General features: G+C 36.7%; 2 protein-coding genes across 4 annotated transcripts in view; one reads left to right on the top strand and one right to left on the bottom strand.

The window, feature by feature from the left end:
• LOC120541603 (RNA-binding protein 5) overlaps positions 1-15,532 on the bottom strand; it is a 50,602-nt gene extending 35,070 nt beyond the window's left edge. For both annotated transcript variants that reach the window (XM_039773391.1, XM_039773392.1), the window contains exons 1-6: positions 15,462-15,532; positions 14,374-14,490; positions 10,855-12,331; positions 8,107-8,196; positions 4,531-4,600; positions 489-562 (exon numbers count right to left, since the gene is read on the bottom strand). In XM_039773391.1, coding sequence (XP_039629325.1) covers positions 489-562; positions 4,531-4,600; positions 8,107-8,196; positions 10,855-12,331; positions 14,374-14,417 — 1,755 coding nt within the window. In that variant the 5' untranslated portion in view covers positions 14,418-14,490; positions 15,462-15,532. The remainder of the gene's footprint in view (positions 1-488; positions 563-4,530; positions 4,601-8,106; positions 8,197-10,854; positions 12,332-14,373; positions 14,491-15,461) is intronic.
• Positions 15,533-19,204: 3,672 nt separating this feature from the next.
• The window catches only part of mon1a (MON1 secretory trafficking family member A), a 53,440-nt gene continuing 49,123 nt past the window's right edge, over positions 19,205-23,521 (top strand). For both annotated transcript variants that reach the window (XM_039771709.1, XM_039771708.1), the window contains exon 1: positions 19,205-19,552. The gene's annotated coding sequence lies outside the window, so the exon portion shown is untranslated. The remainder of the gene's footprint in view (positions 19,553-23,521) is intronic.

Below are 23,521 nucleotides of genomic sequence, written 5' to 3'. Positions count from 1 at the left end.
CTGACAAAGGTGCACGCTTATTTGCCGTAAGTTAATAAAAGGACTGCGTTATTTTCCTCATATATAAATACTTTAAAATGACTTATGCAAGTATGGAAGACTTCATTCAAGTGGGACTTTAACACAAATGAATCTTATTTTGAGCTGATAATGTAAGCAAGGCATGCATCCTCCTGTATTTCCTAACTTGTCATGACCCACTAATGTGGGCCTTTTAAGATATTAAACCCTGGCAAGTTCAGTGGCAAAATGCTTAAGTTAATCCAAGGGTTAGGAAATGGTGATTTCATATACCAACTCTCCTCTTTCTCAAACAATTAATGGCTTAGATGCCATTCAGTTCTGACCCAACCTGAAAAGCACACCCCTCCCTCCAGTGGGAGTCAATCTGCACCTCCCCAAAGCCTCCCCTGTTATTCTTCTTTTCCCTGAAATCCCATTTCCTGCTCAGGCAGAGAATCAGCTGAAGACCGATGAGAAAAGGCCACCTGTTTGGACTCCATGAAGCGGACTGCATCCTCAAGGTTTAAAAACTCCACAAAGGCGGTATCGTAGCTGTAACCTGGGGACAGCATTTAAAATACAGATGGATCTGTGTTAGTCATTTTCTTTAATAAAATATTCTCAAATATAAAGTTAAACAATTTATACTTAAAACAGGAGAAACAAGAAATAGAGGAATCTAAACATGTTACACTGCTTTTCTGTCGATTTCTGTTTCAAAGTGTGAAATTTGTAATAGAGCATGATAATCTCGCCTGGATTACTCAAAACTTAACTGTGAAAAGTGAACGACGAAGACACGACTTAACTTTAAAATGAATGTTAGTGACTAAAACTGAATTTCCCCCTACAAACTGAAAAATGTAACAAAACCTCAAAATACTAATTCATAAAATGTTTTCATCGAATAAGATACTTAAAAAGAAGGGTGTCTGGGAATACAATTCGTTCAAAATATATTTTTCACAATAAAATTATGCCTTCACATTTGAATTTGCCTCAAAATGCTTTTCTTCTTAATAAAATAGGAAATTGGAAAATACTTGAATTTATGATTGGCAATCTGACCATTCATATTTCAGCATTCACCTCATTTTACAAAAGATCCAGAAAAGTTAAAAATATGTAAACAGCACTGGCAAAAAAAAATAAAAATTTAAATAGAAAGCCTCAGTCAGTTAATAATAGAAACTAATTTTCCCCCTTAGGGAAAAATACCTTGCACTTTGATCTAGTATAGTCACACAAACTATCCAGTGTCTTAATGTTTACATAAAGGCATCAATTCGTTTGGATTTAAATTTAAAGTGCATTTGTGAGTAAGTTCGATTAATCTTGTTTGAGATACAATGAATGAACGATTAATCATATACCAAAAAATATACCTCATCTAAAAAACTTTACTCAAAGTAGCAGTCCTTCAAACCTTTTCGGAAAACCTAAATCAGCCGAGATACCTAGATTTAAGATGCAAAATCTTAATTCTGTGCTTCTGCCATCCTGAATGTTAAAATCGTAAAAATGTGTAGTTTCATCTTTCATACATTACTAGTAGCAGTGACGCATAACTAGCACTAAAAAATGCAGACCTAAACTGCCTTGCTGTTAAAGTTTTTGACTTTAAAAGATGAAGTGTAAATGCACAGCAAAATAAAATGAATTATGATTTATTTCACTAACATCAGTTAATTGTGAACTTGTGATTTTAATAAGAGTTTTTGAAATGCGCTGGTGTTGTCACAGTATCACATCTGCTGAACCTCTCATTCCCCCACCACCCCTCCCACCATACAAAACGTGATGTAAAAATGCTAATCAACCACCAAAAAAGAAAACCACACAAACTAATGGCGACTATCTTATAATCAAATAAGGAAAATACATCAATCGTCAATCACTCACCATCTAACAGGTTATAACAACGCGGTTTAAAAAATGGCCAGTACATTTGTTTTCTCAGAACAGGATAAATGCTACACATTTACTCATGACCCCAACCTTGTAAATTTAGAGAATTTATAGTCAGAAACTGGAGAAGAAAAAAAAAAAAAAGTAAATGGATCAGATGTACTATGAAATATCCTAACATGTCTTACATTAGTGTTAATGATTTCTATTTTGTTTCTTCTAACTTTGTTTTTAAAGTTGTAAATGTGCGTTATTAATTTAAAAAGTAATCACCTATTCTAACAAATATTTGCAGGAGTGTCATGACATTCACCAATACAAAGGCACAGAAACAATCCACTAATGAGAGATAATGTGATCACATAAAGCAAGCCAAACATGGAAAATTGGGGGTGGGGTGGGATTTGTTGGGGGGAATCAAGTCCCACCCTCCAGAACACAGATTATACATGGCATAAATAAATGCAGAAGGTCATACGAATTACAGGACATAGTGGCTCTGAGCCAATTCAGACTGAATATGTAAATATTTACATACTGACCCAAAACCATTAAATGCTATAAACCTCATCTTGGCACTTAAAATGCAAGATCGAAACATGAGTTTAAAAACGGTAACATATCTAGTTTGCTTGAACTAGTTAATCTTTCGTATACGTGGTATACTGCATTTCCCAAAAAAAAAAAAAAAAAAGAGCAAAAAAACAAAAACGGATGCAACAGTCCCAGTGCAAAGTTGTAATTATTTGATAATAAGATGTAACCAACAAATTCATTTAAATACAAATGTTTAAGTGAATTATACAGAAACAATTAAAGCAGCATCATCATCATCTAATCAATCGTACTTTTACTCTTGAACATAGATGTAACACAAAAGTGCACAAGCAGTTTAACCCCTTCACTGCTAACCATTTCCCTGATGAATTTGCTTCAGTGGAATTTACAGCAATACAAAATAGAGTTGTTTAAATAGGGAGAAAGCTAATTTTAGCATATAAATGTACAAACTTTCCTCCTGTTGAACCGATAAAAAAAAACATACAGATGAAAACGGATGCAGTTTACTTTGAGCACAGCAGCAATAGTTAATCGAGAATGAAAGTATTTTCAGACGAATGCATATGTGCTTTTTCTGAAAAGAAAACACGAGCTCCAAATATTTAGTTAGATCTCTTACACCAGCAGAGCAACAAGAAGAATATGGGCCTCATGTTCTTTACACTAGAATATTTTCCCTACTTTTCCATAGGTTTATGTATAACTTAGAAATGGGAAAGGTGGAGAATAGCGAATAATTGACATATGATGCAGTGAAATAGCATGAAATAAAAGTCATCAACTGAAATTAAAACAACTTATTCTGACACTGCAACAGCTGTATATAACACGCACATTTCTTAGTATTTAAATAAGTAGATCATCCTGCTATAAACATTTCTGCAACATTATAACAGACTGATCCCCAGATTGGGCCCCCTTCACATATCACCTTCAGTCTTAGACACTTGAATGAACAGCTTTTGTACTGTTGATTTCATAAATATTTTCCGGACAGCCAGCTAACATAGATATTCAATTCTTATTAAGGGACAGAGTTTGTCAGTGGGTTTGTTTTTTCACCATGATGTATGGAATGATTTAGCTTTTGTATTCCATTTCGTCAATAGTATCCCATCTCTGACATGTGTTTAATGTTTGTGCTTTCCTAAGTACACTTGACTATCCATAATGGATGTTATTGTTTTTGGTGAACCGTGCATTGCTAAGAGTTCCTTTGAATAAGGACTTTAGGACTAAACTTTCTACTAGTTGTAGGAGTGTATCTGCAATACATCATTTTCATTTCAAACTGCAAAATTTGTAAAATGTGAACCATGTATGAAAAAAGTGGGTATGATTAGATGGATAGACATATATTTATATATATAAAAAAAACAAAAAAACAATATGCAAATGATGAAACATGGGGCAAAGCAGCAGGACTGATTAGCTGAGAAAAGGTACACATACATCTTTATATCTGCTAGGACATGAAATTATAACCATTCCAATTGACCATGTTTAACCTAATAATCAATATTCAGAAAATATTACACTTTAATTGGCTTAAAAGGTGAAAAGTTGAACAAAAAGTGAAATGGGAAAGCAAAATGTAAAAGTATGATGGTGCCCTCTCAGACTAGGAAACAGACTGGCTGCCTTAGTAATACTTAATGTAGAAACTGACAAATTTATTAAAGGTAAACAAAATTTCTAGTGTCACCATATTCATATTTCACTTATTATTGTTTTAAATTACTTAACCAGAAGCTGACCAAAATGTTAACTTTCCTTAGTCTTTACAGTCACCCTGAAAAAGCAAACATTTATTTTTTTCCCCAGGTATTTTCACTAGTATGTATTCAGGTTGAGGACTGGGCATGTCTTCTAAAAGATCATGTACTGCTTTGACTTATATTTGAGTGCTTCTCTAAGTGCCTCGTAAATGTGCTCTCTGTGAAAGAAACCACTGTAAGAGACTTATTGATTAGCACTAAAGGGGTTAACCTTCAAAAGTAAATTTTAAAACGCATCTGGAGTTTATTTTTTCCCCTTTTGGTAAACTTTTAAACTTACCTGGCACAATTCTTGATATCTTCATACCGTACGGTCTCACTCCACTAGGATAGCTCAATGCTGTCAATACCTGTTGATATATAAACACTAAGTAAGATTTAAACAAATAACACATTTACAAGCAAGTACTATGATTGAATCTGTACTCCATTAATTAAAGTATTATCAGCATGGCTCTCTGTGCTATATAGTAACTCAGGGCTACAAAACTGCAACAATTCTTGCAAATTTTTAATCTAATATTTTATATTAACATTTTTCAAATGTACCCATTGTAGACTTTTTCAGCAATAACTAATAATACTATAGCAAAGAATCTCAAAGCACATTATAAATAACAAGCATCATTACTCATCTATAGTTTGTCAAAGAAAGATTCTTACAAAAGTATACAGTACACATTAAAAGATGAACTAATCAACTGAGCTAAAATTCAGCTGAACAGTGATGTGACAGAAAGCTTTCTCCATTACTGGTTAACAAGGTACTGACACATGACATATGTGTACAATAATTACACCTTTAGCAGTACATTAATGCAGCAGGATTCACTAACATACCCTAAAAATGTTCAAATGATTAAATAAAATCCTCATAGTAATAAGGTGGTGAATGGTCCAGTTCACAGAAATACCACAAAAAGATTGAATGGTCTTCTAAAGGTTAAAAAGCTTTATAAAGTTTCAGATAACTTTTCTCCTGTTTTGAAAGCAGTGGAAGTATATAACAAAACAGAAAAAAAATCTCAAAGAAATATGATGCAGGAAGAAGAGTCAGTAGCAGCATTTACAAAAACAGCCTTCACTTTACTATGGCTATAATTTTTTCTGGCAGACAAAAGGGTCAGTTTTATCAGACACTTAAACTGATGGCCACTACTGGTTTTGTAAATTAACTAGGCTGACCCGCCTTTTAAGGCGACAGACTTTTAAGTTGACCACTTCTTAAGGCAATTCAATATGTAGATCAATTTGATATTTTATACAAACTCATTAATTTGGTTATATTGCATTTGAGCGGTATTACTTTAATACTCGTAGTTTCTGTTATTTTTGTGATGAAATTTAAACATTTTTTCTATATTGAGGTCGCCCTTTTGAACCCCCCTGATATTTACTACACGGTGAGGCATTTGTACTCCATCAACATTAATTATTTCCAGAGACATAATTTTGTCTATTTTTCCAGCGCATCTCGCACAAAAGCAAGGGTACGATGGGAGCAGCAGAACTCTGCTCACATCATGTTGCTTCGTACCGCAAGCTGCAAGTAGTAAGTCTGTGATAAGCGGAATACCGCTACGCTTTCCACTCACGGGATAGCAGGACAATCCCGACCGCTTTTATATAGTAAGAAAGAAGAAGAAGATATCGCACTGTCTGGAGTAGAAAATCATCTTTTACCTGGAAAAACGAAACTACAAATACCATCGTGCATTGCAAAATGGACGGGGCGTGTGTGAAACTCCGCGCCTGTGTAGCACTCACAGGATGGAAGGACAATCCCGACCGCTTTTATATAGAAGGATTATTCTATGACCCCTAAGTCATAACCTCCTTAGATATAACAAACCTAATACTTAAAGATTTTTGGGGAGTGTGTCAGGCTAAGAAGCGCAGAATTCTATGTTTTAGTAAAGTGCAGCCTTCAATAAATATTCCTCACTGGATAATACATGTATCCTCAACAATCAGTTCTAATTTCACTGCATGTAAACATGCATTGCTGTATTTTCAAAAGTTTAATAAGTGATGTAGTTTTTTTTTTTTTTTAAATGACATCTTAGTTCTAAGGAACTGTGCTGCCATGTCAGGAGTAGGCTAACACATGCATAGAAAAATGTTATCAGTGCCCCAAGAAATTGTCAAGAGATTTTCAGCTCTCTATTCAGCAGCCTGAGTGGTTAATTGGATGAGGTTCTTCAAAGTAAGGGTGTACATGTACTTTAAAACAGTAACAAAAATGAGAAAGTGAAAACATGTAGTAACATTACATGAAAAATGTTCAGTTATAATATGTTACTACAGTTCTTTGAGTTACTATTTACCATTAACTGTTGATGGCGGAAAAAATCTCTTGAATTACATTGTTTTTAGCCTGCATGCCGGGACAAAAACCACATGTCAACCTATTAAAACAAAACCTATAATACAGAGAACAAGCAGGATCCAAAATTTTGATTATATGATTCTACTGGAGTCTACAAACTGCTGATCATCAGATGTTTGATTAACCTCAATTACATTTCTATCTGCTTGTGTTACAGTGTACCTTTATAGTGAGAACACATTCCCACAGAAGACACCAACGGACAGAGAATTCCACAATACAAATACATAACATCTTGTAAACTACAGTAAACAACACTGATAATAATTATCCAAGAAAATGGTACTTTGTTGAGATTTTTTAACCGTGGGGGGCACAATCAGAAAATGAAATGTATATTAACTGGAATTAACTGGAATTTCCAAATTTGTAAGATGTGATATGCTCAAAGGAAAACACTGCATTCCAGGATCTATCCCATATCGTCTATTAAACAAACTGATGGCGACATTGATGGAAGTATCATGGTTTGGACTCACTTTACTTCTGTTAGACCCGGATGGCGGAATCAAAGTCCAGACCCTTAATCCAACAGAAATATTCCTGAAGGACAGGAATACCTGAGTTTAAGCAGTTCTTTAAGGAGGAATAGAATAAAAATCATCCAAGCTGATGTGCATGGGTGATAAACTGCTACTGAAAACTTTTAGTTGAGGTTAATGCTGCAAAAGGTGTTAACAGCTGTTACTAAAAGCAAAAAAATCAAATACATATTTGCCCATAAAAAATTAAAATCTTCCTCAATAAATGAATGAATGAGCGTAATATTTTTGTTTTAACTGGGTTCTCTATCTAATTTAAGATAAAATATGATCACGTTCTTGGTCATATTCATGCAGAAATAGTCTAAAGAGCTCACAAAACTTCTAGCAGTACTGTATTTGTACTACCAAGTGACCTTGTCAACATTTTAGATGAAAATGATCCTTTCAGATTTAATTTTTCTGCACACTTCAGTTAATGAAATATAGTTTAATCATTTTGAGTGAATTTAGACTTAACCAAAACTTCACAGAGATTATCTAAGGCATTAGCACCAACCTAAAGGTTTGGGTGGGTATTCTGTCTTTCAACAAGAATCGTTGTACTTCACTTTTGAATTTCTGCAAATTACATTTTTGCCTTGTTATAATTTTGTAATTCTCAACTAGCTCAAGTTATAAAGCTGGTATGGGTTTTTTTTTTTTCCCCTCGCTCGGGGGTTTGGGCTTTGAAAGCTTATAGCACTCAAGTAATACACCTGCACCTGGGCTCACATTTAACCTAAAATCAAGAGAAACTGACGAATAGCAAAAGTAGATTCCCGTCACTGCATTTCATTTTACAAAGATTTATACATTATTTCAAAAATGTGTATATTTTATATGTGGACATGTACAAACAGGAAAGCACAAACTCCGTTTTTAATTACACAGAATACTACTAATTATATATTATTGTGAAGAACTTCAGTAAGAAAATACAAACCTGGTCCTCTGATGCAGATTTTGGAATTCCTTTGATACAAAGAATGTTGTTGGGCTTCTCTTTAACAGAATCACTTCGATAGTCTTGGTCCTAGCATTCAAAAGCATAATGGGGAAACAAAAATACACATACAAAATAAACATATATAATTTAAAACTGAAGAAAGTGCCTTTGATTAAAATGTGTTTTAATGTAGAAAAGTATCTACCAATGCCTACATAAAACATACTAAACTTGCTATTAAGGACATGGATATTCCAATAGGTGTAATTTTTTAAGCATTCTGCTTATTAGTCTTTTCCATAGAAATGTTATGTTTCTCTCATAAGGCTATTGTTTGTTAAAAAAGCAATACTCTGGAGGTATTCAACAAGAAATGGTGTACAGTGCACATTTATTGCTGCACATAAGTTGAAGAGTCGTTACTGAAAAACACTTTGAACACACAGTGACAAACAGACTGCACCCAAGTAATGTCTTTTATAAAATCTTAAACTAGTGTTCATCAATAGGTCTAGAATTTCTTTGTTTTTATGGATACAAGCTACTATACTGCTCATGTAATGTAGTACAAATAATTCAATGATCTCATTGTCAAAGGTTTTGTAAAGCTAATAACACCCAAAAAAGTACTGAATAAACAAATCAAAGAATTTTCGGTTTTGCATTCATGGGGCAAATGCAGAAAGCTACTAACTGAAAAATCATTGCAAATATTTCTTTAAACTTTGTATGACATTAACAAATGTTACATATTTCTGATCAATCTGCAAACAAAAGCTGTTAGAAATAAGTCAACTTAGTAATACAAAATTACCACTGATAACAGCAATTCTCTGCTTACCTGCTAAAAACATTTCAAAATGACATATGAAAGATAGTTTTAGCAGTATTTTTTTTTTATTATAGCTATTTGCTAGGGTTGGCGATATGCAAAATTTTCATGTTGATCATTGTTAATAATAAACATTATTGGGGGTGGGGGTTATTGAGGTTTAACAACCATTTTAACAGGAAAATCCCAGACTGCTTTTCTGCAATTCCTGTAGTTTTCAATTTGCCACTGCACATCCTCACTGCTGACTGCCAAACATTGTAACAAGGTGCAAAAATATCCTTGTTTAATACAGAAATGCAAATGGAAGGCTAACAAAAAATCAGCATCACTTATCTGGAGACAGTTTGCCTTCAAAGCAAGTGTGGACTGTGAGCCAAATGAATTAACCAAAGGTATTTGTTAAGTAAGCAGGAAGGTTTATTGTGAACGATCATCATTTGCATGTTCAGCATTCAGCAGACTACTCTGTACCAAATCTCACTAGGCTTTATTTATTGGCACGTCTGAATTTACAAAAAGCACAAAATGCAAGCAGGGCAGCGTGAGAGGAACACAATGGTCCCATAGCTGTTTTGCATTATCTATGTGAATAAATTACGTTTACTTCGCACAATACATATTTTTCTAGCTAAGCCAAATATGTCAGCACCTTCAGCTCCTCGAAAATAGCACACATGTACAAAACAATTAGCCTGGAGTTAAATTAAGTAGCATCCTTTTCATTGTAATAATCTATGTCAAAGAAAACCGGATAAGGCATTAAAGCCTGTAGCAGTGGCAATACGCCCCTATACAAGGTGCAACACATTTTTACGAGAATACTTTGACATCCTATGTCTTTTCTCCTCAGCAGCCCGAGTGGCAGTGGTCATTTGCAAATACTGAAAAATGTGAAACCATTCTTGAGGAGACTGGGAAGCAGCAAAAGTGGTCATTGAATGATCCAAGCAAGAGTTCATCTTGCCAGGCTTGGTTCTACTTACACATCCAGACTGACTACAGCAAGTTGCGGCATTGGCCTGAGCTGTCACAACTGAAACATCTTCTGCCTCTCGTCTCCCTTGCATATGTTGCAAACAGTGACTTTCATTGGCTATCAAAACATGCCATCTACAACCATGAACCCCACAACAGAGGGGGTTTTCAGGTTGCTAATTTGCATTTAACAAATTAAACATTATTCGGATTTGAAAGATTTCTGTTAAGGAACATGTAAATTTCCTATTGTAAACAAATGCGATGCATTTACAGTATATCCGTATACAATTGAGATAAAAGAGCATAAAGGTACTTACATGTTTAATCGCTTAGTTCAAAACCTCAGCAAAGTGCACTGGCAATGTAAGTAATCAATACATAATCAATAACTGATTGCCACTGATACTGCTTATCAGCATAAGCCTACTAGGCACTAATGAAGAAACTGATTCAAAGCAGCATTAAGACTTGAAAACGCTAATACCTTGCCATGGGTTAGCTGGTGCCGGCCTGTCATCAGATGCCTTTTCCATGGCACCTTAACGTTCTAGCCTAACATGAGCCTGTCACCATTATACCACCAAAAACTAAACAATAAACCTGCATTTCATTCCTTTCATTTGAATAACCACTTTAAAGATCTAGAAATGTTTTTCTCTAAAGTTTACATAAGAAAGTATTTGCAGATCATCGTCTCAAAACAAAAATAATATTGTGCGTCAAGGCTAGAAATATTGCAATGTTAATAACTCCATATTGCCCAAGACCTGTTTCCAATGTAAAAATCATTCAGGAATAAACTTAAGTTTGAAAGGTTCTAAATAAAACTGCAAAAGTTTTGTTTTTTCTCTACCGGTAAACTTTATGACATTGAAAAAGAAGTGATAAAGAGAAGCATCTGTTTATAAAATGTCTAAAAAATTAACTCTTACTTGAAGATTAGCCTCATCTGGGGCAGAAAATCGAGATGTTTTGTCAGTAGGCTCATTTACAGTTTGCTGGCCATACTCATAGCCTTGACTGGAAGCAAGACGATAATCAATGTCCCTGTAATCCTGGTCCATATAGTCGTCGTCTCTCTTTTCAGCCGTCTCCAAATGTATTTCTGAGGGCTTAGAGGTTTTGAGTCCTCCTGGGGGATTAACTGAGTCTTGAAAGATGGGAGATTTAGCTGTTCTGAATTCAGACTGTGCACTGTCTTTTTCCAGTGCTCCATCCCTAAAGCATCCACCCTCCCCTTGGTGCAGACGTTCATCCGACACTTCTTGGTTTTTAAAATTCTGCAATCCCGGCTGTTCTTGTCCTATTCGATGGGCTGTTTTATCTTTAAAACTACTTCCTGGCATTTCTCTAACCCCAAATGCACCTGGTTCCACACACTGTCTATTCCACCCATCACTATCTGTCACTGCATCATCTGAAGCTGCAAAATCAAAAGGTGTTCCATCTTCTTCAGCCATGCTTTGAAATTCAGAACCCTCTGGGTAATCACCGAGAATACCTTCCTTTGGTCTAAATTCAGCATTTTCATGAGAACTGTCAGGGAACTCTCTCTCTCTATATCCAGGTGACTGCCAATCATTGTCCTCCCTGTTTCTATAACCAAAAGAAGCTGGATCTCGTTCCCCAAAGTTACGGCTGTTTGCTTTGCCACCTCTTACATTAGAAGGCCCATTCCACCCTGCATCTCTTTCCCTCATATCCACTGGAGGCCTATTTCTATTCCTAAAATCCATATCAGGACCATACTCTTCTCTGAAGTCACCTGGAGGCAAATTTCTTCTCCTATAATCCGAATTACCACCATCATTCCCTTCAAACTCCAGACCAAATTCATTCATTGCTTGATCATCCCTGGGCAGTCTCTCTCTTGAGTCTACAAAACCCATTTCTCTCTCCCTCATATTTAATGAATGTCCTTCTCTACCCAAAATATCTAATGGAAGGCGCCTTCTGTCAACAGGAACAACTTCTCTTCCTCTAAAATCATTTGGTGGCCTCTCTCTTAGATCTGGAGGATTATCAAATCTACGCATACCAACAGGCTCCCCTTGTCTTCCAACATCATGGTGGTGCCTTCCTCTTCCCCTGAAATCAGGGGGGTGTCCTTCTCTTTTTCTCATTTCTATCGGTGTGTCATATCTCCCATGAACATCTATTGGTTCTCTGCCTCTAAAGTCCATAGGTTCCCTACCCCTTGGATCAACTGGTTCTATTTCTCTTCCTCTCATTTCGTTAGGGGGTAAATCTCTTCTATGAAAATCCACTGGAGGCCGATCAGGTCTGAAGCCCATACGAGGATGATGATGCATTTCATCTCTTCCTCTAAATTCATGCATTGGACCTTCAGAGTTATCATGTCTGTTTCCCCTCCACTGCCCAGAAAATCGTGGACCCTGTAAATTTCCACTGTCAAGAACAAAAGAATATATTTAACAACAAAAAACTCTAATACAATTTATAACTGCAAAAATAAATACCCAATAATAAAGTGAATTTGCTAAAATATGTTCCTTTTAAGTGGTTCTGAGCAAACATGCTTCCATGTACACTTTCATTTGATGAATTCCTTCACATTTACTTAAGACATCTTATACAAAAACTGTGTCTCATATTCAACATCCAAAAACATGTGTGTGTGTGTATATATATATATATATATATATATATATATATATATATATATACACACACATATATATATATATATACACACACACACACATACACTACATATACACACATACATAATATATACATATAAACACATATACATAATATATACATATACACACAGTTTTAAATTAAGTGACTTCAAAAAACTACAGTTTGTGTATGTGTAAATATATACACAAATAGATTGTGTATATACAGTATAATTTGTATGCATAAATAATATAAGTCAAACATTTGGGCACACCCAGAAATCTCCATGTTTTTCAAATAAATTTAAAATTACTTATAAAGACAGCTAAGATGTTACCAGAGTTTCTAATTGCTACTATGATTTGAAATGGCCAATTTTCATTTTCCACATATGACTGCATTCCTTCAGTGTTCTGGTGGTCAGCTCGCTTAGCTCATACCTATTTAGTTATGTATAAATGCTAATTGGTTATTAGAAGAACATCTGTAATTTCAATAGCACCGTTGACATCGGTTAGTCTGTTCACTTGAGTTGCAAGGTGCTGGCATTATTAAGCATGGGTTTTGGGTTCAAAAATAGCCAAAATGGGAAAAAAATGAATCAAGAAACAGGACAGTCTGTTGTTTTGTTTGGGATAATGAAGGTCATTCCATTTGACAGAAAGCAAAAGAAACTGAATATTTCAAACAAAGGTGTCTGTAACTGCCGAGAGAAGAGGACAAACTATATCTAACCAGGATAGAAAAAACAGTTTGGGTGGCTTTGAAGGCCCAGATGCACAACTGCATGAAAGGATAAGAGGATCAGAGCCTGTAGTTTGACAAGCATGCAACTTAAAGATACTCGGATGGCTTCTTCCTTCTGCAGCAAAGAAAAGATGACTCTGGGATGCTGGCCTGACAAGTAGAGGTTTTAAATAAGGTTTTAAATTATCTAAAAAAAATGAAAATATTAAAACTGGCAAAATAAACAGACACTGGACAGAAGACACCAAGAAAACTGTATTATGGTCATCATCCCAGAGTAATCTTTCCATTTGTTGTGTATTTAAGGAAGAAGCCAACTAAAGACAGTCAAGGCATTTGTTTGTCAAACTACAGACTTTGATGTCCTTATCCTCTTATGCAGCTGTGTATCTGAGCCTTCCCTTCATTTTTTATATCCGTGTTAGATCCACTTTGTCCTCTTCTCTCAATCTGTAGAAGAAAACAAAAATATATAAGCTGACCTGTAACATTTTGTCTATTTCCGAACCAATGCTAAGGCAATCACAAAGATTTCTCTAATAACTAATTAGTATTTACACATGATTAATCAAGGATATTCTACTGGAGTTGACCTTTAGGACACTGAAGTAAAGGAGGCTTAAATTAAAAAGTTGTTTCTAGCAGGGATATCCATCAGAAACACTAATATCTTGGCTATATTTTAAAAATCAAGGTATCAATTTTGATTAAAAACACATTTCTGTGTGTGACCTAATATTTTGACTAATAGTATACACAGAATGTGCATTTATTAAATACAAACTTCAGAATGGCACTATATAGTACTAATCAGATTTACATGATTACAGATGAACGTGGCACATACCCACGGTTTATCAAATCTGGAGACTGACATTATGGTCAGTACTCTCAAACCTGTACCTTTACAGATGCCTTCAGCTTTGCCATTACACAAATTGTTCTTCAAATCAGCACCTTACATTCCCTATGTAATACTCAGTAATCTTCTGTTTATTGCGGGTGGATACCATATGTAAAATATGCACAATATGTAACTGCCTAAAACAATAACTTACCGAAAAGGGGGTCCTCTGGGGCCAAATCTTGGGCCACCCCACATGGTTTTCCAATTCAGCAAACAATATTTTGGAAAACTACTGATGCCTTGAATTTACTCTGCTAATAAACAGATTCTGTAACATAAAACAAAAGGAGATAATGGTAAAAAAATAAATAAATGAAAATTGCATATGATGGTTTATTTTTGATAGACATCATTAAATCAGCGTTAGTGAAAAGTGTAGACACAAGTTACTCTTAACGTTTATCTAGATGAATGGACTACTACAATATACAGAAGACTGGCCTTTCTTCGCATGTCACAAATAAGATTATTTTTTTTTCTTTTTTTAACGAATTATGGCACATTAAAAAGAGATACATCGCCTTATACATCCAAATAGTAAATCAATTTCCGGGCTGTATATAAACTTAAATGTAATTCATTTTATATGAAATGTCTCATTCAGTAAGAACACGTCCAAAGGAAATAGCTGCCCACCCTATTATTTATTATTTTTTATTTTAATTTTAAGAGAAGCGGCACGTGGATCATCGATTTAATAGATTGAAAATTATTTCAGATCATGTATTTTGGGATAAGCGGGCGACAATACATAATTAAAATAAATGGAGGCCGCCACGTCTGAGAAATTAACCAAAAGCTTAGAACTACGAAATTCGGGATAAAAGAGCTCACACAGTTTTAACCGTGATTGCTTCTCATAAAAAGCAGCAAAACTGCTCGGTGTTTCAAGTAATGAATGCACAGAAAAAATGCTTACAAAAAAATAATGCAAGCAGGAACACATTTTCCGCAATTAAGCAATATATGTCTAATTTGCCGTACACAATAAAGAATACATTTCAGATAATATGTGTATTTGTACTAACTGTGCTTTAAACTCGCCGTGAACACACAACACAAGGACTAACCACTGTGGGTGTCAAAACTACCGGGCCATTTTATATTTTCATTCCAGGAAAAATAATAAGACTGCACTTTCGAAAATATATACATACTCAAGCTGCTGCTAAATACACATATAATGAAAAAATGTCGTTTACTAGCATGTAAAATACAATAAATATATTATTCGCAAACCTTTGTGTTTCACAGCTTTTTTTTCCTCGCTAGTCGCAAAACATGGAGGCCATCGGAAATCAAACGATAGGGAGGAAGTGCGGCCACCCGTCGAGCATGATGGGAATTGAAGGCTTTACGAAAGAACTACACTATAGGGTTATGTGATAGATCGATAGAGAGATCGTTTTATGGAAATTAATGTGTATGTTAAAATCGCTTTAAACGTTTTCTTTTAATATAATTTTTAAATTCTGTTGAAGACTGTAGGCTTATCATTTCGGCTGTTATATGTTTGCATTACTGTTAATGCAATTTATAAAAAATACTGTTTGAAAACTATTTTATATGCGTCTACTGAAAGCAACCTCTGAAATGACCCCACTTCAGATGATCTGAAAAATTGTAAAATGTTTCCCTACTGTATAGACTAGTTTAATTTTAAGTGTAGTTTTGTCAAAGAGCTCCTATATTGCAATAAAGTATGTATGTATATAGGGCATATATATATATATATATATATATATATATATATATATATATATATATATATATATATATATATATATATATTCAAAGCATTCGTAGTCTGAATCACAATCTGACTGTGTGGGTAGCTATATATATGGGCGGCATGGTGGCGTAGTGGTAGCACTGCTGCCTCACAGTTATTAGACCCAGGTTCGTTTGCATGTTCTCCCCGTGTCTGCGTGGGTTTCCTCTGGGTACTCCGGTGCCCTCCCACAGTCCTAAGACATGCAGGTTTGGTGCATTGCCGATTCTAAATTGTCCCTAGTATCTGCTTTGCGTGTGTGTGTGTGTGTGTGTGTGTGCCCTGCCAGGGGTTTATTTCCTGCCTTGTGCCCTGTGTTGGCTAGGATTGGCTCCAGCAGACCCCTGTGACCCTGTAGTTAGGATATATATGGGTTAGAAAATGGATGGATGGATATATATATATATATATATATATATATATATATATATATATATATATGTTAACAATGCAGCTGAAGCAAACAATGAGACACACAAAAATGGACTTTACTGTTAACAGCTTGTTTAGGAGCTTTCACACCTAACACCAACTTGTTTAAAAGAAAACCAACCTGCCACCACTTTTAAATGACACAAAACTGTGTCCCCTTTTCTTATACCTTAGTTACAAAAAGACAAGACGTGCAAAGCAGGTGTGGAACATAAAAGAGGAATTGGCCATTCTCTATTTACAGAAAGAGCTGCCGTCTGTCTAGCAGCCCGGAAACCATCAGGGTTGCCATATGAAAACTCAGCTGACAGCTGCATGATTTCAAGTATTTTTCTTCTGGCCACCAACCTTGCTTTCCATGATCACAAACATCTCCAAAAGGCTGTCAGGATTGCTTCTAAAATTTCATTCCATCTACTCCAACAGTTGTCTGAGTCAGCCATCCATCTCATTCCTTGTTTCTGCCTTCTGGTAAATGCTCCTGCATGAAGCCACACCACACGCTCCACCTGCTTTAGGGATAGCTTCTTCCCTAAGGCCACAAGGTCACTACAGGACTCTTCATAACCCAATCTTGCATGCCCCTTGCTGTACACACCTGCTGGTTTATGTCTAATTCTACCTTATGTTACATGTATACTGCTATCCAGGGCTGTCTTAACAGATGGGCATGGTGGGCTATTGCCCGGGGGCCCCACGAGCATAGGGGTCCCATACTAATCTATGTATGTTGTGACTTGCTGTCAATAAATACTATAATATACTAAACTATAAATATTTGTTATTGTGTTACAAGTGACTTCTGATTTAGTATCATGATTGCCTTTGCAGCCTCACATGCATGTATGTGTACGGATCTCACGCATGACATAACGTTAAAGCGTATATGTTAACGTCACTTTAACTCAATTCTCTGCCAAGAAATTTCACAAATGTTTGTGTTGAACACTTGATTAATAATAAACAATTTATAGTAATTTCGTACTGTGCCATCTCCGTCGGTATGGTTTACCAATTGAGTGTCATTTATCTGTTGAAATTTTTGTGTTTTTCAAGGCTCATGTTATATTGTCCAAACATTTGTGTTGATTCATCTTTTCTGTACAGCATGTTTTTAATGATTAAACACTGATTTTGTTGGAAGTACCAATACAATATATATATATATACATATACATATATATATATATATATATATATATATATATATATATATATATATATATAGTATATATTTAAATTTATCGACCATTTACATTTTTATTCAAGTGAGTTATTGTGTAGATAGGGGCCCTAGTGCACTGCCTTGCCCAGGGGCCTAACGGCCCTGCTGTCATCTTTACTTTTTCCCCACATTACTGTTTGATTCAATCTATATTCCTGTAGAATTCTGTTTTGCATGATGTACCTTAGGTTATTTTTATGCTATTGTTATTCATGGTGTTTATTTCAGTTTAACAGCAAATCACGTACTCAAGGACACCAGTGAACGTTAAGAGGAAATGCATTTAGGACTGAAGCCGGGAGGCACTTCTTTACGCTAGGAGTTCTGAGAATTTGGAACAAATTACCAAGACATGGAGCTGAAGCAGAAACTTTGACAACCTTTATGAAGAATCTGGATGAGATACTGGGACTGCTTGTCTATTAGCGGAACAAATGAACCAGATGGGATGAATGATCTCCTCTCATTTGTCGAATTGCTTATGTTCTTATATTTCCTAAGTTGCCCCAGTGCTGTCTGGCAACAAATTAAATTGGTGAATGTATGCATGTGTGTTCATTCTCAAAAATATTCCTTCTTAATTGCACTTTGTGTGGTTCCTTGTAGATCCATTCTGGGAAGTGTTCTTTGATTCATTGGGTTTGAAAAGGTTTGTAGCCTAATAAGCGGACAAAAAAGAAGTCTTTAATGTACTGTGCAGCTGCCTGCAGGATACTGACAGATCAGGAAAATCTGAACTTTATCTGCTTTATTGTATGCAGCAAGAAAATTGTTCTTTTAAAATCAGGAAGCCATTGGTATTTCATAAATCTGTTATCTATTTATGGCTATTTACGGAGAAACATCTAATTCAATGAACGTTCTTTCTGAAACCTTCATGCGCATTTTTTTTAATTAAATGTTCCCCCTATATGGCATTGCTCTGACGAACCACTCAGGCATTTTTATATTTAAGAGCGTATAGTAAGCGAGGAAAAACAGATCTGTTGGTATCCTGTTCCGCTTTGATTTTAACTGTCAAGCAAATCATATAATTTATGTGCTTCAAAAAAAAAAAAAAGAAGGAAAATTTTACAGCATTGAGTGTATGGAAACTTTTAAATAGTGTATTGATTAGAAAAACTGAAATGTTTATATCATCGTAAAACTTTGAAGTGTAATTGTATTCGTGATTACATTTCACAATAGTTAGGTATGTTTTAAACAATGCCTGAATACTCTTTTGTGTTTTTTTAGAACACTGCGTCATAAGCACTTTTGTGTTGGATGTATTAAAGTATGTCGTTTTAATCCCCCCAAAAATAAATTAAAAATATCGTTTCTGATCATTTTAACAATTCTATTTTTAATCAGTGCTTAATTCCTACACACATTTTACATTCTTTCTAGCGTTTTTAAAAGCGGGAATCTCGTCCAAATTATTTAATCCAGATTCTGTTACTTCCTCATTATGCGAACTGACTTCATAGATCTAGTGATATAAAGGAAGCGCACGTTAACAAACGCGACAGTGAATGATGACAAAAACTTCAACTCCCAGAATGCACTGCGAAGCCTGTCGGGCAGCGACCTCCGTGACAGGTATTTGAAGTTCCTTTTTGCAGTGTGAGCGTGAAGAATGTTGTATTTTTTACCCTTTAATTTGTGACTTTCCACGAAAGTTCGTGTAGCTGTCCTTGCCACAGAAATCAAAATCCTGCTTGCTTTTACTGAACCACCTCGAACATGGAATACATACTGCACTAATCTCGGATCGCGTTGATCGACAAGAAATAAGTGAAACTGATTTTGCTTTTTTCTACCGATTTTCAATCGGAGTATATTTTTTTTCAGTTTATGGTCGAATGGCCTCATGTTCCGATTGAAGATGTTTTGATTGACTTTTTACAAGTGTCTTCTAGGGTAAGTTGGATTGATTTATGAAACCGTGAGTCAGCTTTCCAATAAAAACCGAACTCTCCTTTTGACTGTTGATATTTGAAAACGTAATGGGAATGGCTTATTTTCTTTCTTTATTTATTTATTTGTAATTGAGTTCATAATTAAGAAAATTCCAAAACACTTAATCATTTTTTTTTTCATAAGTTAAAGAATTTTTTCAGTTGAAAATTATATTATGATGGTACTGCATGGCACGTCCATGCCAGGGTTGTTTAAAGTCCTGTCTTAAGTTTATTCGTTTATAGACAATTCACACGGTACCGATCAAAAGAAAAAAAAAATAAACACACAAAAACTTTAATGGGTATAACATGTTACAGACTGAGTGATTAGTTTAACATTTGGATTACAAATCTCTGCCACCGTTAAAAGCTTCTTTTTTACCTTCCATGACAATTCAGTAGAGCTAAACCCTAACAGCCCCGTTCAGAAGTTGAGGTCCTTTGCCAAGTGATTATTACATTAACTGCAACCGTAAGGACTGTTAGAAACGACTCTTACTCAGTTAAATAACTTAACAGTATAAAATAAGTGTAGCACTGTTTTCAAACCTATAGTCTATCTCCAAAAGATGTATCTAAATTAAAGACAAACAAATTTAAACAAAAGATGAACCAATCTTATATATAAACGTCTATGCGTGGAAGTGTGTGTGTCTCTGTGTTCAGCCTGGAAGTGCAAGGCTACAGCATGAAGCTCAAAGAAAGCGACTCTGTTGTCAAAGTGAAACCGGCGAGAAAAGAGAAACTCGCGTAGCCGCTAATACACAAGTGAGGTGAACTGTGACGATGTGGATTTACTGCATGCTCCCATCGTCCGTCCGGGAGCCCTTGAACCCTGCACCGTCGGTAATGTTACCGATGAGCCCGGCTGTGAACCACTACAATGGAACAAGGGGATGGTGTAAAAATGCAAAAGTGCTTTTATTTAAAAAAGCAAACAAAAACAAAGTGTCCAAATAAATAGTGCACAGTGATTTAAAAATCTTCAAATAAATAATCCAATAAAATGGGTGAAAGGTGGAGGTGAAAAAACATAGAAAAATCCTTTAAAACGACGAGGTTAAAACAATGCGGGAAGCAGTCCCTTAAAACACAAAACCCGGTGTCTTCTTTTACCTGGCGGCTCCCCTGCTTCTCCCATCTGGTCCCCGCAACAGAAGAGTCGCCATACCTGCAGCTGACCTTCTTCTCCTACACAACTGATCTGGTGGCCTTCCGATCCCTGGCTCTGGTTCAGCTCACCTAGTCCGAGACTTGGGCTCCCCACGCTCACACTGGGGCTTCTCTTTCCAATCTCCGACTCCCGCTGCCTGCCTTTGCAGCGGCGAGCCAACCTTCTCCCGGTCACTCCTGCTCCAAACAATTGAGGTGCCAACTCGGGCTCGCCTCTCCCAGCTGCTTGTATACAGAGCGAGCCTACGCTTGCTCGCTCTCCTTCTTTCTCTCTCCCGGCTTTCTCCCTCCTGCTTCCTACCTTCTCTGCAACCTCCGTCTTTCTTTTTCTTTTTAGCTGTCTTGTGCTTCTATTTATGAAGAGGACGTGGCAGCTGTGGCAAATCAGCAGCCCCGAAAACAATCACGGATGCGGACGATTTCTCAACCTGTGCACTTAGGTGAGAAACGCCCACATCACGAATCATCCCGGGAACTGCTTCAGCCACACAACCACCACGCCCCCTGCTAAGCCGCGAGTGCAGTGATTATTTATTTAAAACTGGCCTTCCAGATGGGAGCTGTGGACTCGCAACACCACACGAACACATCAGCAAAACGAAACCTCCAAGGAGAGAGAAACTGGCTTAGTTGCTCATAGACAATGGAGGCAAGCACATCAGCAAAACAAAACCACAGAGGAAAGAGAACCTCACTTAGCTGCTAATACACAAGCAAGGAGAGTGCATCGGAAAAAGGAAATCTCCAAGGTGAGAGAAACTCACTTAGCCGCTAATGCACAACCAATGTGACTGATTGATTGAAGTGCCAGAATCCATGGTTTCTAGGAGCCTGGGCTTTTTACTGAACGGGCTTACACAGCTAGTATACTATAAATACCTATATTGACAATACATTGACCCGTAAACTGGTATTAGAATCGCACTTCAACAGCATAAACCATCATTTATCTTCATCAAAAAGATCACACACCTATTGTACTAATATAATAGCCTTTGCAGTTAAACTAAACCCCCGTCTTATTTTCTATGCACAATATATCCGAACCAATCAAGAAAGGTAATGAACCAAGAAAGAGTAGACTCAAATGAAGGTTAACCCACATGTGTTGGTGCTTGGAGAAGGAGGATGTCTCACAGCCCATTGAGACACATATATCTTGAACCCCAAGTCTAGGAGTCAAAAGGACTGACAATCCACAAATCTCAAGCCTACCTCTTGATACCAGTTTAGTAGTTCAATTGAAGGTCGATGTCCTCCGTCCTCTAGCAGAAGAAGTCAATCTCCATGTCTTCCTTCCTACGTGTTTCGGAAGTGGCCAAGTTCCTTTACCAAGGACTTAATCTAACATGGGCAATGATGCTCTATGGCTTAAAAACACATTAGGGAATCAACTTTGCACATCGTAATCTCTTCTGCACACACAATCATTTGATACTGAAGCATGCAGAATAAATTAAACAAAAAAACTGTAAGAAGTAAAGTTGAACCATACCCACATATGGACAGTGTTCTACTATCTGCAAATCTTCAAGGTTTGGATTTAGAATCCACTGGTGGTGATTCCAATCGAGTGATCACCACCAGTGGAATCAAATTTTTTTCTGCATGCTTCTGTATTAAATGTGTTTTTATTGTGCGAGTCAAAGGGATTATGACATGCAAGTATTTAAGTATATGTGTCTCGATGGACAGCGAGATGTTCTCCTTCTCCAATCATTAACACATGTGGTTTAACCTTCATTTGAGTCTGTTTGTTCTTGATACGTTCCATTTCTTGATTGGTTTTGATATATTGTGCATAGAAAATAAGGAGAGGGGTTGCTATGTGCCCTCCATCACCATAACCTATCGTCAGTGCGGGAGGAGTGAAAGCTTTAGATTCGTCAAAAATTTTGATCTCCGGTTTTCGACAGATCTCAGCATTTTAGGGTCCCCTGATAGCAAAAACGTTGATATGTCGACAATGGGAGTGTGTGTATGTGTCTGTGTGTCACTGTTTCTTGAGGACAGTCTACGGCTGGACAGAAAAATATCAAACCCATAATGTAAGCCTGTTATGAGATGACAATGTGCTGATTAGTTTTTGAGCCAAATCATACAAGAGAAAGAGCCACTTGAGAGGAAGCCTCGAATCCCGTAATCCTGTGTAAGAAGAGGAGACCAGAGACGTAGAAAGGTTTGGGGCAGCCACCCGTTTAATGCGGTTTCCCGGCTGCAAAAGTCTTTGAGGCATTGTTAAACAGTTGTTACACAACAGAGTCCAAAACAGAACTGCCTGCCTAAGCAAAGGCAGTGAGCTTTATAGCACAGAGGGCGGAAATGATGTCGTCCTCTGGGCCGGAACTGGAAGTGACATCATCCTTGGGGCCGGAACCGGAAGTGACCTCATTCTTGGGGCCGGAACCGGAAGTGATGTGTCCTTCCTGGAAATGGCGGCTCCTGGTGGGATTTCCGGTAAGACCTGCAGAGAACTCAGAAAGAGCGCCAGTGCACCCCCCCTGGGCAGATGTATAAACAGTATTTTCTAAGCCCTTCAGCTGCTTCCCATGCACACGTGTGTGACAAGACTCCCCCCTCAGCCCAGACCCGTCGGGTCGGGCGACCTGCACCGAGAGGTCGTGGGCCCGGGAGAGGGCATCGGCGCTGGCATGAAGAGACCCCTGTCGATGAACGAGCGTATACTTGTACTGCTGCAGGTCAAGAAACCACCTCGTGACCCGTGGATTCGACTCCCTGTGAAGGGCCATCCACT

Source organism: Polypterus senegalus, chromosome 12 (genome assembly GCF_016835505.1).
Source record: "Polypterus senegalus isolate Bchr_013 chromosome 12, ASM1683550v1, whole genome shotgun sequence".
Classification (NCBI taxonomy): Eukaryota; Metazoa; Chordata; class Cladistia; order Polypteriformes; family Polypteridae; genus Polypterus; species Polypterus senegalus.
The sequence above is the reverse complement of the archived record's forward strand: the minus strand, read 5'-3'. Positions and strand labels throughout refer to the sequence as shown.